This window comes from Hydra vulgaris, chromosome 10 (genome assembly GCF_038396675.1).
Source record: "Hydra vulgaris chromosome 10, alternate assembly HydraT2T_AEP".
NCBI classification, from domain to species: Eukaryota; Metazoa; Cnidaria; class Hydrozoa; order Anthoathecata; family Hydridae; genus Hydra; species Hydra vulgaris.
In genome coordinates this window covers 30,911,536-30,927,500 of record NC_088929.1, presented here as the reverse complement: position 1 = coordinate 30,927,500, position 15,965 = coordinate 30,911,536, and the positions used below count along the sequence as shown (strand labels likewise).

At 27.4% G+C, this 15,965-nt stretch overlaps 1 protein-coding gene across 1 annotated transcript in view; it reads right to left on the bottom strand.

Moving 5' to 3' along the window:
* LOC101238411 (kinase suppressor of Ras 1) overlaps positions 1-15,965 on the bottom strand; it is a 111,639-nt gene that overhangs the window by 42,096 nt on the left and 53,578 nt on the right. The window contains exons 11-12 of the mRNA XM_065807764.1: positions 9,002-9,085; positions 3,089-3,183 (exon numbers count right to left, since the gene is read on the bottom strand). Of these exons, the coding sequence (XP_065663836.1) occupies positions 3,089-3,183; positions 9,002-9,085 (179 nt within the window). The remainder of the gene's footprint in view (positions 1-3,088; positions 3,184-9,001; positions 9,086-15,965) is intronic.

Sequence of the window (15,965 nt, the reverse complement as noted above, 5' to 3'; positions counted from 1 at the left end):
GAAATAACTATGTAACTGTTTAGAGACAAAGTTCTTCAAGTTTTATTCATCACAAAGTTCATTATTTGTACACGAAAATTAATAAATTAATCAAAAGTATTAAAAAAAGTTGATTTCCTTCTGGACAAAACAAGTGCAACTCGACAAAATGTTGACAAAGCTGTATTTTGCTATCAATATTTCGTGGCGAATCTTTTGTTGTCGATCACAGCCTTGCATCTTCGAGGCATAGATTTGATTAAGTGATCAATGAAACTTTGTGGAATTGCTGCCCAGGCCTTTTGGATTTGTTCGAACAGTTGATCCTTATTACGAACACCTTCACGATTAATTCTGCAGTTGACGATCTCCCACAGGTTCTTGATAGGGTTGAGATCCGGAGATTGAGGTGGCCAATCCATCACCGATAGGTGGTTGTCTTGAAACCAATGCTTGACTACTTTTGCAGTGCGTTTCGGATCGTTGTTTTGCTGAAAAAACCAATTTTATTGGCATATTCCATTCAGCATGAGGTAACATAACATCTTTCAGGATATTTTCATACATAAAACGGTCCATTATTTCATCGTTTCGATGTATTGTACCTAGACCGTTAGCAGAAAAACACCCCCAGACCATTACATTGCCTCCACCATGCTTCACGGTTTTATGGCAGTAACGTAAATCGAGGCGTTTTCCGGCCGGTCGACGTACACGGCAAATGTCAGGGCTCCCAATGATGTTGAACTTCGATTCATCACTGAACAGGACAGTTCACCATTTCTGCACATTCCAGTCAATATGAGATGCAGCAAACAGGAGTCTTTTCTTCTAGTTTTTTAGTGAAATCAGCGGTTTCTTTGCAGGGCGTCAAGAAAACAATCCGGCTTCAACAGCACGTCGTCTGATTGTTCGGTCCGATACAGGCAGCTCTAATTGCTTTTGTATCTCGACTGATGATATTCGGGGATCCTTCTTGACGGATCTGAAGATCATAGAATCCTCTCTAGAAGTGGTGGAACGTGGTCTTCCACCTTTGTTATCTGCTGCCAACTTCCCCGTAGAACAATATTTGGAACATAGTCCTGATCCTATACATAGTATATCAAAAGTACTTTTTTGTGACATTTATGTAATCGCCGATAATTTTCTTTCTTAGTTCCGATCCAAGACTGTCGAGAGCAATTTTTGCACTTGAAGTCATAAAAATAATAAAAATAAATAATCACGCTTCTCAAGGCTTATCGTGTTACATTTACCTTGTGATGATACAATAATGCTCTGTGGAACACAACGTCTTGGTTGGATGTGAACTGTATTGATGTAATGAAACGCTTGTTGTATTTCACTTCTTGTATTGATCTTCTTCGATAAAACACTTTGATAAAACTCACTTCGATAAATTGTCTTGATAATACTGACTGATTGACTTCCATATACTGACTGAATTACATGTCGATTTACATGTCTCTTATATAGTAAAATGAACCTGTGTGAACCTGTTCTGGAAGATTCTAGATGGTTCTTTTCGATGCTTCTAGAAGCTTCTGGATGCGTCTGGATGCTTCTGAATGTTTCTGGATATTTCTGGATGCTTTCAGATGCTTCTTTTGGAAATTTCTGGAAGCATCTGCATGTTTCTGGAAACTTCTGGATACTTCCTTTAATTATTAAAAAACTTCCGTGACGTTGACACGGACCAGACTTAAGAAAATGAAACAAACCAAAAAAGTTGCACTTGTTTTGTCCGCTGCAAAATGGCACTTGTCAACAAAATTCTGCCATTGCTCATGTCATGGCATTCTATGACTCCAGACTCCTGAACTGTTTGCTGTGGTAGTATAGTTTGTTTCGTTTTTAAGACATGTAAAATTAGGAACACTTTTTAGCATTGTTCGATGTTGGTTGCAAATGTTTTGTCCAATACTGTATATATAAATATATATATATATATATATATATATATATATATATATATATATATATATATATATATATATATAGACACACACACACACATACATACATATAAATATATATTTATATTTGTTGAACTTCGAATTCATTGAAAAACAATTTTTGTAAAAAGGTTTTGATCTTCCTACTAGGTATAATATTGGTGTTTATTATTAGCAACCATATTAAAACTTCTTTCATTTACTTTTAGTTGAATTATTTTTTCCTTTTTACTGAATTCTTATTTCGACTAAGGAGCCACTACAGCGGAGAATGACTAATTTATTTTGTTAATTATTGAGAATTAAATGTTTGTTAAATTATTACAACTTTTTCTGTAACTCTGTGATGAGCATCCATGGCACAGTAGTTAGAGATCTGGCTCAGAACAAAGAGGTTTAACGCCAGCTCTGGCCAGATAAGCAAAAATGGTAAGGAAGGAGGCATGAACTTCCTTGTTAAATGCTCTTTAGGGGTGCTCTGTAATAAGAAAGTTAGGTCTTCTTGGAGCACCTTAATAAGAAAAAAAAAAAAAGTTTATAACTTCAAAAATCAAACAATGACAAAAAAGGTCACTGGTCACTTGAGGAGGGAAAAAGTTTATTTCTGCATTTTCAAAGATATGAGGGGATCAAAATTTTGAACTACTTGCTTATGAAGCAAGGATTCTACCACTACAACAATATTATATATACCCTCTTAAAAAAGGAGAGAAAAAAAAATCCTTTTTATCTAATAACTAATTTTACATATTTACATATAAACTAAATTTCATAGTGTAAAACTTCTACTTTAACTCAAAATATTTTCTGACATCATGAAATCATGAAGCTGAAACTTATGTGGACAATGCTTCAAACATTGTAGAGTTAAAAAAAATTTTTCCAAATTCAAAATCCAAGAATCATATAGTGCAACAATAACAATATAGGAGCCATGGAATTAAATTAGGTAAATTCTTAATTATTAATTAGGTAATTTTTAATTATAATTTTTGTTTTATAAGTTCTTAATTAATAATTTTTAATTATATTTTCTATAAATAAATATTTTATAAACAATAGATTTGTAACAATAAATAACCTTTAAAATATTAAAACATAATTTAAATAAAAAAATTACTTATAAAAATCAAGTTTTAATCAATACCTACTTGTACACTTTTCCTACTCTTCCAGTGCCAATTAGTGTGCCAACTTCAATATCTTGATAAGGTATTACCCATTCTGAAATCAAGCTCCCGCGGTCCTTTTAACAAAAAAAAATTAATTATGACTTGAACAAGTTAAATAGGTAGATATCATTAATTTGACATTAAATTATAATTGATATATATATATATATATATATATATATATATATATATATATATATATATATATATATATATATATATATATATATATATATATATATATATATATTATGACTTGAACAAGTTAAATAGGTACATATATGCAGAATATATAGGCAGATATATGTAGATATATGTAGAAATATGTAAATATTTGACATTAAATTATAATTGATATATATATATATATATTTATATATATATATAGATCTATAGTTTGTTGGCTTTGGGAAGAGCGGAAGGAAAAAAGTGATTCTTACGCCAACACATACGTCACTTTTAATTACTTTTGACTTTTGTCCAACATTTTCGTGTTGGACGAAAGTCAAAACCATTAATTTAATTACAAATTAATTGTTATATAAAAAAACCACAAAAACGCAAATTTAATTGACCAGAATGTTTTTAAAAACATTCTGAATGTTTTTAAAACATTCTGAATGTTTTTAAAACATTCTGAATGTTTTTAAAACATTCTGAATGTTTTTAACAATATAAACAATGTTTTTATTTTTATTTTTTTTAATAAAATGTTTTTATTTTTATTTTTTTTAATAAAATGTTTTTATTTTTATTTTTTTTTACTGTAAATCATGCGCGGAGTGTTGCTACATCGACTATCTTATAGCCTGACTCGCAAGGGAGTGCTGCTACATCGACTGACAAATAGCCTGACTCGCAAGGGAGTGCTGCTACATCGACTGACAAATAGCCTGACTCGCAAGGGAGTGCTGCTACATCGACTGACAAATAGCCTGACCCGCAAGGGAGTGCTGCTACATCGACTGAGGGTTTGGTTGGGGCAGGCAGTCTATCATTATTAAAAAAAAAAAATTCCGGTCTTGCATTTTAATTTTTACTTTTTGTCAACAAAATATGGAAAAAACTTTCGGACAACATCTAAGGGTTCTATATATATACTTTTATATATATATTTAATATCTTCACTTCTAACAAGGCTGCAAGCAACCACTATTAGAGTTGAAAGTTACTGGAAGAGAAAAGATTAAATTTATAGAGCAAGATAACAATTAACAGATGACTTAAAATATTGCAAATTATATGAATCAGGAAAAAAAGATGAAGAAAGCAAATTCCAAAGAACTGATGTTCTAGGAAAAAAACAAGACGAATAAGAATTTTTATAGCACTTAGGAACAGTCACAGTAAAAGAATGAGAATTAATTAATTGACGATTAACACCAGAATGAATTTTAGTAGACGAAAGAGCTAGTGTCTCTTGTGAGACACTAGCTCTTTAGAGCAGTGCCCATTATAGTATTTTTAGAAAAGAGAAAAAGAAGCAGATTATGACGATGTGATAATGGTTGGAGGTTGGCTGCAAGAGCAGGTCCAAATATCTTATACATAAATATATATATATATAACGGGTGGCTACTAAAAATCTGGACATACTTTCAAGGGTCCCATAGTTTTCAAGATAGAGATTAAATAAAAATATCATTAAATAGAGTTTTTAGTTTATTTATTTTAATTAAGTTTGTCTGCAACCAGTCTGTTTCTTCGGATTCGACCAACTCGAAGACAAGTTGACCAAAAAAGTGAAAATACAAGGTCAAGGTCAACTTTTTTGCTTGCCAGTTACCCTTATACACTTTGCCTTTCAGAATAGCGCAAAAGTCTTCGATTGGGCAACACTCTGGTACAGCTGGTGGATTGTCATTTTTTTTACAAAATTGATTTTGTGAGTCTTATAGCAGTTGGTCACGGCATAATACGATAAGGCCAGGTCCAGCCAAAACACATAATTACCATCAGCATGATGAGTGTTGATAAACGACACTAATCTTCTCTTAATACAATTGTAAACATTTTTTAGATGGCTTTATTGACTGCAAGGCGGCTGGGGACGAAAAATGGCTCGGAAATATCTTTGTCAGAAGCAGCCAGCCAGACAAACAGCTTGGGTTCAAACTTTTTGCAAAATTTAATGCTTGGTGGAGTATTGTCTCTGTCGCTAGAGTAGTAGGTGCTGTTTCCGTTTATCATTGAGTGTGACAGCGTGAAGTAAGACTCGTCTTCAAGGATGACAGATTTTCCTTGAAAATTGCAATAAAGACGATCAATTTCGGTCTTGATTCGCTCAATCTGGTTCTCTTAACAATTAGGTTTACCCTATTTTGTATAAGTTTTTATGTCAGTGTACTTGGCAAGAGTTTTAACAATATGTGAATGACTACATCCAAATTTTCAACCGGCTTACTTCATCGAAACTCGGTCACTTAATTTTACTTAAATCTTCTTGCTTGAACATCATTATTATCTTAATTTTTATTAATTATCTAAAAACAAGTTAACTTATAGAGAATTAAATAAGCTTTAAAATGGATATAGGAATAAAAAAAAAAGTTTAGCTTATGACATTTAAAAGTCAGTTAAAGTTAGTCCGGATTTTTAGTTACCACCCATTTTATATATACAATGCATGTACAATTTTTGTTTTGCTGACTTGGCCACAGCTTTTAAATAGCTAGATAATTTTTTAATTTTTGTAAACATAATTTAAAATTTGTTCTTTCTTTATATTTTTCTCAAATAGATTATTTTCTTTATATAATTCTCAAATAGATTGCATGTTGCAGATGTTTTATTTTCGTTTAAATTTTTTGGCAACCTAAAAATAAGAAAACAAAAACAGTAAAAAAAAGAAAAAAGAAAAGATAAATCTTAAAATTTAGTAAGGCGTTTATATCAAGCGGCATTGAATTTTTACATAAAATGGTGTGCTATAAACCCCACACCAGCCTATTTATTCCTGCTATAACTTACTGCAACAAAATTAATAAAAATTTCGTTTGTAAATCAGTTTGAAATAATGAACTTAGAAACTTTTATGAAAGTCTATTAAACAAAACGCTTTTAAATTTAAAAGATAAAAATTTGGTTTATAGCTTACTTTTTTACTTTTTTTTTAAATTTCTCTTAGGTTAAGATTTATTTTCTTTTTTCTCTTTATGGTTTTTGTTTTCACTATTATTTAGTTTACTTTAGATTTTAAGCGCCATTTTTGAAATGCACAAAAATTATCAAACTATTTAAAAGCAGTGGCCAAGTCAGCTAAACAAAAAAATGTCCATGCATGCTCATATAAAGACATGCATATAAAAAAAACCTACTTCTTTTTTTATTTAAACAACTTTTTTATTCAAAATTCTTTCTGTTTATATAAAGGAAATTTATATTAAGGAAATTTCTGTTTTTACTTTTTTGATATCGCACAATCTGTTGGCTTAGCGAACCATTTACGCAGGCGCTAAGCCACTTAATGAAAGTGTAAGCCTTTTTTTAATATTTAAACAAGTCTAAAGATATCATCTTGTCTCTGTACAGTTTAATAGGAAGAGCATTGCCAACTGTTGCAAGTTTTATATTTGCACTGTCACCAATAGCAGAATTTTTCAAAAAGAAATAACTTTAGCCTAAAAAATAACTATCATCAGCATTCTTGCTTGACTTGTCATTCAGCAAAGTGACATCCTTTTACTGTATCTGTACCTGCAAGCTCTAAAAACTTTTGTTTGTCTAATTTTTTTCCTCGCACTTCAGCCCTTTGGAACTCTCTTCTATCTTCATGTTTTTCTGACTCATACAACCTACAACTTTTCAAGTCTTCTGGCAACCATTTCCATGTTCTTTAAATTTATTTTTTGTTTTCTATTAATTCCCAACATAAGAGTGGTTGCCTATTAAATAATAGTCTTGTTGGGGGCGAATTAAAATTAATAAAAAAAGATGATAATTTATGTTCGAACCGAGTCCAAAAGTTGGCTTATCAGTTGAACCACTGAACTTTTTTATCCTAGTTAGACATTGTTTCTATTAACAAAAAATACATTTATCAAAGTATAGAGTTATTGTATAACTTTATACTTTGATAAATTGCCTTAATTTGGAGAAAATTTTGGGCTGGTGTAACTTATGACTTGTCTGAATTTTGACCTAGTTGCTAATAATAAATTTATTTTGAGAATAAACTAAATATACTTTAAAAATCCTGCAATTTTTATGTGCTTAAATGACTAATTAAAAATAATTAATAATTTTTATTATATATTCTTATTCTTATTTATATTATTATTCTTTTGCCAGTAAATAAAATAAATACTTTGATTTAAGGCACAAAAACATACACTATTTATGTATCTCTGTCAAGTTTAACGAAGTGTTAGTTTTTTGAGCATGGCTTTATTAACACATATAAATATTTTTTTAAATAATATTTTACTCTTAGTATTTTATTTGTTTTTATGCATAAAAATAAACTTTTGAAGATTTTTTCACTTAAAATGATTTAATGAATTTTTGGAATAAGGCTTTTTTTAACAGAGAGATGTAAAGGTGACATATTTGTAAAATAAGTTAATGTCTGGATGGGCATTTGGATGTTTTAAATTCAATGTAAATTGGGTTAATATATTTACAAAAAGAGTTCTTAAAAAAAACAAAAAAATTAATAAAAAGAACAAATTAGAAAAGCTTTTTTTAATAAGGAGATGGGGAAGAAAAAACAACCAATGGTTTGATGTAACAACAAGCAGTTACAGCAGAGTGGAATTTTGTGAACTCATAAATCTAAAATCTCTCTCATGAGAAAGTTTAAAAGGTTTTAAAATGATTTAAGTCTTTACCAGAGTAATGGTTTAATGATAATGCCTGAAAAAAGAATGCCTATAACTTGATAAAATTTGAAAAGATAATATAATAATTTTTAAAAAATATCAGCCTCCAAATAACAATAAGCATACATTTAAAAATAGTATAAAATTTATAGTAACATTAAACCTCTCATAAAACTCTTAGAAAACAAATTATCATACATTAATATAAATTATCATACATTAATAAAAATCTAAATCTTTTTTTTTCACTTTAAATATTTTTAAACCTCTTACAAATTTTTTTGAATGTCCTTAAAAAACGTGGATTTAAAAACTTTAAACTAAAATTTGACACTCTTTAAAAAAAAAAAAGGCAAAAAATTCTACCTCAGGGTAGGATATGGGATATACCTTTAGTAAGGTATAACTTTCAACCTTAAGGTAGAAAATTATATTACAAATAATCATTTGTCATATAGTTTTTTATCATAATGGTATACCACATATCTTATACTAAGGTAGAAATAATATTTAGGTTTTTTTTTTAGAATATAAAAAAGAAAAGTGTAACAAATAAAAATAGAAATAGATCATTTGCTTCAATGTACATACAAGGTATAGTAAAAATGTTTTAACAAACATAAAAGAAAATCTTCAGACAGCCAGAAGTTTTTTTTTTTCAAGAGACAAACATTTTACCACTCTGATATAAAGCTACCAATTTAATTGAAGCTAAGGTTAAAAGAAGCTGGTAAACCTTGAATGGTAATCTTCCTATTGTGATAGTATCACAATAAAAATAATCAGTCTTGAACTGCAAAAAGATTTACATAAAATTGTCTGTTGTAAATACCTTTAGTTAAAAATTTTACTTAATAAACTCTTATCATTTATTAAATATTTTATTTATTACGTATTAGTTCTAACTATTTAAATTTTTGTTAATTTTGATCACATTTTAATTGCTGAACAAATTTAATTATAATTTTAATTGTAGCTAGTATGAAGAATTTTATTACATGGTAGTGTTCTTTCAAATAAATATGTTTCTACTAGTTAGAAATCTCTTTAAAGAAATAACATATTTACTTACACGCAATTTCACATGTTTCACAACATCAGAAATTTGGCTATGCAAATCATCTACAGCACAGGAACAATCATCATCACATCGTATCTGAAGCAAAATCATCAAAATTAAGTTCATCTAAATCAATTTTAATATAATTTATATATTATACAATTTTTTATTTATTTTTATCATATATATTTACTTTTTTTTATTTTTATCACATATATACTTTTATCATATATATTTTTTTATATAAAATACTATTATATACTTTTATACTTTATTTTTTTCAATTTAATAACTTTTTCAAACTTTTGCACATAATGCAAAAAAAAATTTAATGTTCTTCACTCTCTGTATGAGATGCTGAAATAAGTCGCAACTGATGAGATGTTGAAATAAGTTGAAACAGATTAAAGTTGTAACTGATGAGATATTGAAATAAGTTGAAACTGATTAAAGTATCAACTGATGAGATGTTGAAAGAAGTTGAAACTGACTAAAGTTGCAACAGATGAGATGTTGAAATAAGCTGCAACTGAATTAAATTGCAACTAATGAGATGTTGAAATAAGTTGAAACTGATAGATACTAATTTTTTTCAGAGATTTTTTGATGAAGTTATTTTTAATTCATATTTTTTTTAACCATTCAGCAGGTTCACATAAGATAGAAACCGTTGAACAAATTAAAATTGCATTTTTTTTTAATTTTTTGACCTTTAAAACAGGAGATGGATGTGTTTATGTTGAGTTGATAAAGACAAAAAAGTCGATCTTTTGAGAATAATAGTTTGTTGAATCAAATAATCAAACACAATGTGGACACTGGACTCAGTCTGAACCTAAATTTTAAGCCACCTGTAATAAGCGGAAGTTATAAGATAAACTTATATTTAAAACAAAAGGTAAAGCTATCAGTAAAGCTGCAAAGACTTCCTGTAAAAATGGTCATCATTAAGTTAAAAAAGATGTGAAGAATTAAACAAGAAGATAATAACTGCTATTGTACAAACAAATCACTGCATTTCCTACGTATGTTCCAGTAGTCAATAACTCAAGCAACAATATATAAAAAAGAAAAACCTAATCTTCCTTGTTTTTAATTTGAATCTGAATATTTTTAATTTTAAAATCTTAATCTTTTTAATGGAATATTTGAACTAAGAAAATGTTTAATTTTAAATTATTTTTTTACTATCAAAAATTTTTAAATATTAGAGATCACAATTTTTTTTAATTTAAAAAATGTCATGGTCTTGCTTTTAGCAAGCGCTCAAAGTGGACAAAAAAAAGCTAAAACCACAAGTAATAATTATTTACCACAATGAGCTAGTTCTAAAACTCTATAAGTTTCAACTCTAAAAGATATAATTTGGAATAACTTATTTGCAGGCATGAAGTTTCAAGTGAAATATGGTACAAACTTTATTTTTAACTTTACACACCTGATGTTGTTAGTTACAAGATATTAATATGGCATCTGTGACTGTTGCAACAAGTAATTGTATTGATCAAGTTGACGCAGATGATATTTTGGGAGTTTTAAATACGCTAATTCATAAAAGCCACAAAGCAGGTTAGTTATATATAAAAAATGTAATACAGTATATATCATTTATTAATTTATAGTAAATATTTACAGCAGTAGTAAATAAAACCATACCAATAAAAATTTTGAAACAAGGCTTAGACAATGACAAAGATGGCATATATACATACATACATACATACATACATACATACATACATACATACATACATATATATATATATATATATATATATATATATATATATATATATATATATATATATATATATATATATATATATATATATATATATATATATTAGGGTGGCTCTTAAAACAACATTTTTGAAAAGAACCTGTTCCTACCCCTTTACTTTGTTCTATATAATACCAAAACACTAGGTTTAAAATTTTTTTGAACAAAAAATTATTTTAGGGGTAGCTCAAGACCCTTAAAAATTTGACTGGTTCCTAAAATTTTTGAAATAAAAGTTCTTCTAAAGTATGCCAACCTGGTACTCAAAAGAAGCGAAATTATATAAAAACTTTAAAAATAATAATCAATTTACAAAAATATTATTTTTTTCTTAAATAAATGCATAAAAACTATTGTTTTTAGGCTGAAAATAAAAAAAGTTATTATTTTCAAGTTTTAAATTACTGTTTTTGAAGTTTTTATATAATTTCACTTCTTTTGAGTACCAGGTTGACATACTTTAGAAGAACTTTTATTTTAAAAATTTTAGGGACCAGTCAAATTTTTAAGGGTCTTGAGCTACCCCTAAAATAATTTTTTGTTCAAAAAAATTTTAAACCTAGTGTTTTAGTATTATATAGAACAAAGTAAAGGGGTAGGAACAGGTTTTTTTCAAAAATTTTGTTTTAAGAGCCACCCTAATATATATATATATATATATATATATATATATATATATATATATATATATATATATATATATATATATATATATATATTTTATAATAATAATAACAATAATAATAATAATATATATATATATCAGGCCTTGTTAAGAAGCGTTACGAAGCTCGCATTTTGCCTGCGAAAAGGCGATTTGCCTACGCGTTCAGCAGTTTTGCGCTATGCAAAAACTTTTATCTTTAAGAATATTTAAATTATCTTTTGATTTTGTTAACGTGACGTTTATTCGGAAGAAAAAAAGTCGTAAGCATTTAACCGCAATTGTAAACTAATAGATTTTTTGTTAAAGAAACAGTTTACTTAATAATTTTTTTGCTGTTAAAAATTAGTTAAAAAAAATAAAGTGTTAAGTTTTATCTTAAGGAATTAAATATATAAATTCCTTTTAAATATAAAAATTATTTTTTGTCATAATAGTTTAAAAAATGCATGATTTACTTTGATTTAAATATTTTATTAATAAGATATTTTGTTTATTGTTAATTCAATAACGTAAAGTTTTAATGACATTCGTTTAATTTATCAAAATAAATTATGATAACAAATATGTTGTCGGTAACTGATAAATAATAAAAAAGAACTCTTTATTGTTTAAAAACATTATTAAAAAGAGTTCACAAAATAAATAAGAAAAAATTTATTAACAGTTAATAAAATAACCAAAAACCAACTGCAAAATTATAAGAAATAAACAAATATTATTTTACGTTTTATGAAAAAAGTATTTTTTTCAAAATAAAATTTAATTCATGTTAAAATAATAAAAATGATTTTTCAAATAGGAACTTAGATTTTATTTGTAACTTTTGTTATAGTCGGAAAAAAAACTGTATTATTTTTAAAGCGTTAATAAAGTAACTTTAATTACAATGCGATACTTGAAAAGACGCTAGTGACGCAATATAACTTCTAACAATACAAAATATATTTGCTGAGTAGAGTTACTTAGAAATGCGTTACGCGTTTTTGTTACGCAGTGAAATCTCGTAACAAGGCCTGATATATATATATATATATATCTATATATCTATACATATATATATATATATACATATACATATATATATATAAATATATATATATAAATATATATATATATATATATATATATATATATATATATATATATATATACATATACATATATATATATATATATATATATATATATATATATATATATATATATATATATATATATATATATATATATATATGAAGACTATGAAGAAAAAAAGGCCCATGTCACATATTTTCACTTTTGAGATAAATGAAATATTGTTTTTGAAAGTTGCTATGTTTGTACGTACTTTCTTTTTTTTTGGGTGTTTCTGTAGCATTACATAGGCCTTTTTTGGGTTAGATTTTACTATTTTGCAAACCTTCAGGCTTATATTTATATAGTAGGGGACATAACTCAAATAATTGGAAAATGTGCCCTTTTTCCCCTGTGGTCTTCATATATATATATATATATATATATATATATATATATATATATATATATATATATATATATATATATATAAATAAAATGCATGTAAGTGCTATTAAGAGTTATTTTAAATGATTACATTATTTTTAGGGAGTGATACTGTCCAAGGAGATGATACCTAAAGATTTTGGAAGATTCTTTATAAAAAAATAATGAAAAACTTTAATAAATATCCAAAATTTGATGTTGATAAAACTAGTATTGGTAGCAGCAACACTTTGAAACCACAGTGATTGTGGAAAATTTAAACCTGATGAACTCTTAAAAACTGCCACTGAAGAACTTATTCCAACTCTATGTGATACAACCCCAAAAGAAGAAGGACCTATCACGATGGATTAGAAATATTTGAAAATTTAAGGTAAGCACAGGTCAGAGATTTCCTCATGTACAAAAAAGTGGTCCAAATAAAGGAAAGGTTGAGGGTAAAAAAATGCAAAAAGGATGTGGCAAGAAAAGCTTGTTTCAGTGTGTAGAAAATCTTACAGAGTAATATTGTAAAAAACTGTTTAACTCATATTGGTCAATCAAATGTATTGATGAGAGGCGCCAATACATTGTGGCAAGAGTAAAAGAGAAAGAACAAAAATGAAGATGGAAAAGGGAACATGTGGAAAAGGAAAAAAACAGAAACTGAACATTTACATACAGCTTTCTATGCCAGGATAATGATGTTCTTGAAATGCGTATCTGTGCACTCATGTTTTTTGATACTAAAGGTATCACAGCAGACAGTAAAAACAGCAAAGGCAAAAAGAACTGCTACAGGAAGTGTAAAGAAAGATTTAAGAGGTTGCCACAAAAAACTAAAGAAAAATATCAATTGAACGGAAACGAAATATCATTGATCATATTCAGCTGTTTTGAGTTGTTGAATCCCACTATGTAGGGCGCACAAAAAAAGTTTTTTCTTAACTAGCTATTGCAATGAGAAAAATCTTGTTATCAAAAGATACGAGTTCTATCAGAGAGTTTTTAAGCGTAGATTTCATTTGAAATCGTAAAAACTCAAGAAAGATCAGTGTGGAACTTGTAAAAATTTCACATACAAAATAGAAAAGAACAATGAAGATCATCAAAAGTATGACAAACATGTTAGTGACAAAAAATTTACTTGAGCTTATAAAGAAGAAAAAAAGAACAAAGCAACAAAACATTATTGATTGTAACTGCAACTTTTGACTTGAAGCAAGTTCTTTTATCACCATATGGTACAACTGGAGCTTTTTATTATTTCAGGCGTCTGCAAAACCATAAACTCACTTTTACAAAACTTGATACTGAAAAGACACATTCATATTTGTAGAACGAGAATGACTGAGAAAAAGCGAGTTATGAATTTAGTACAGGAGTACCTAAATTTATTGAATCTGAAAGCAAAGAAAGAGCAATACAATTTTTACTCTTCTGTGATAGATGTGGGGGCTAAAATCTAAATAGAATGATAAACATAATGTTATCTGACACAATTAATCTATTCAAACTAGATTTGATCAAGCTTACATTTTTTGTACCAGGGCATAGTCAGAGTGAAAAGGATGCAGCCCAATAAGTGAAAAACAATATCGAAATCAAACAATCTACACACCTATGCAATGGGCTTATTAACTAATAAGATAAGAGAGTAATAGTTAAACAATTGCATAATATTTATGGACTTTAATTTGATATTTAATTTGTAGAGTTTTTTATATCCTCTTTTATATCCATATTTAATATCCTCTTAAGATCTTAAGTCAGTTTGTCTTTTTTTGTTATACTATAAAAATAATAGAATTTGGAATAAACAGACAAAAAAACAATTACATTTAATCAAAAAGATCAAAAGCAGTGATAAATTTAAAACTTTAAATGCCTTTTTCATAGAACAGCAAAAATGGACTTAAAATCTTGTTTTGCAGCAACAACATTTAAGTTTTTTACTTTTAACTTGTAAATGTTTAAGTTTTTTACATTTTAAAAAGAATTGCCACATTTAAAATACATGTTTTGGAAAGTTTACTGTTCAATCATAACTATTTCAAAATTAAAGAAATGTCAGAACGTATGATGATGGCATGGATTCAAATTTGGTAATCAACCACTGAAGCAGACAAAAGGAAATTAAAAAAACTACAGCTACAAGGTTGCTTTTGTTATTTTATAAGCCAATTTTAAAAATCAGTTATGAAAACTCAGTGCGTGGAAACATTTTTTTGATTTGTTACACTTGTGACTTTACTAATGTAATTTTTTTTGGTGCAGGTTAAGACTCTATATAATTCTGTGAGTTTTATGCTGCCATGGGCTTACAGAGCAGTTTAACTTAAAACTTGGTACTAGAGTATCTTTTTTTAATACAATTTTCCTATTGTGTATATGTTAGCAAAAAAATTTTTCTTAAAAAAAAATATGTTTTTTAGGTTAAAAAATTAAACTTGATACTAATTTAAAACCCTTAACCATGTGGTAGTTTAACCATGTGGTAATAGAACTTAAGTATAAGATAAATAGAATACAGTAGAAAATTTTTATTTTTGACACTTTATAGTAACTTCTGTATAACGAATTAATCGAAATTATTATATCAGGAATGATACAATAATTTTTAAGATATGATTTCCTAATGTTTTACAGGAAACAACACAGACTCTAATCTATCAACAATGACAAAGAATCTGGCATGTATTGGAAACTAAGTTTTCAGTGGAACTTTTGAACTATAGAAAGTAAGATGCTGTTTCTTTATAACATTAACATTTATGGGAAAATCTATTAACTTATCTACTAGCTGAGATCGAACCTGTAAAAGTACGGGTCTTTGTAAGTCTATTACAAACCAAACTTTTCTTGTATATATCCTACTTTTTCTGTATATATCCTAGCTTTTTGAATCCGTAAAATACAGGTCTATACCAATATAAAATTCTATACATACCTATTCCACACCAATTATTTTTATACCTATTCCTTATTTACTTCAATATTTTTTAGTAAAATAATTTATTCTGAAAAAAAACTTCAAAAGCATAAAACTT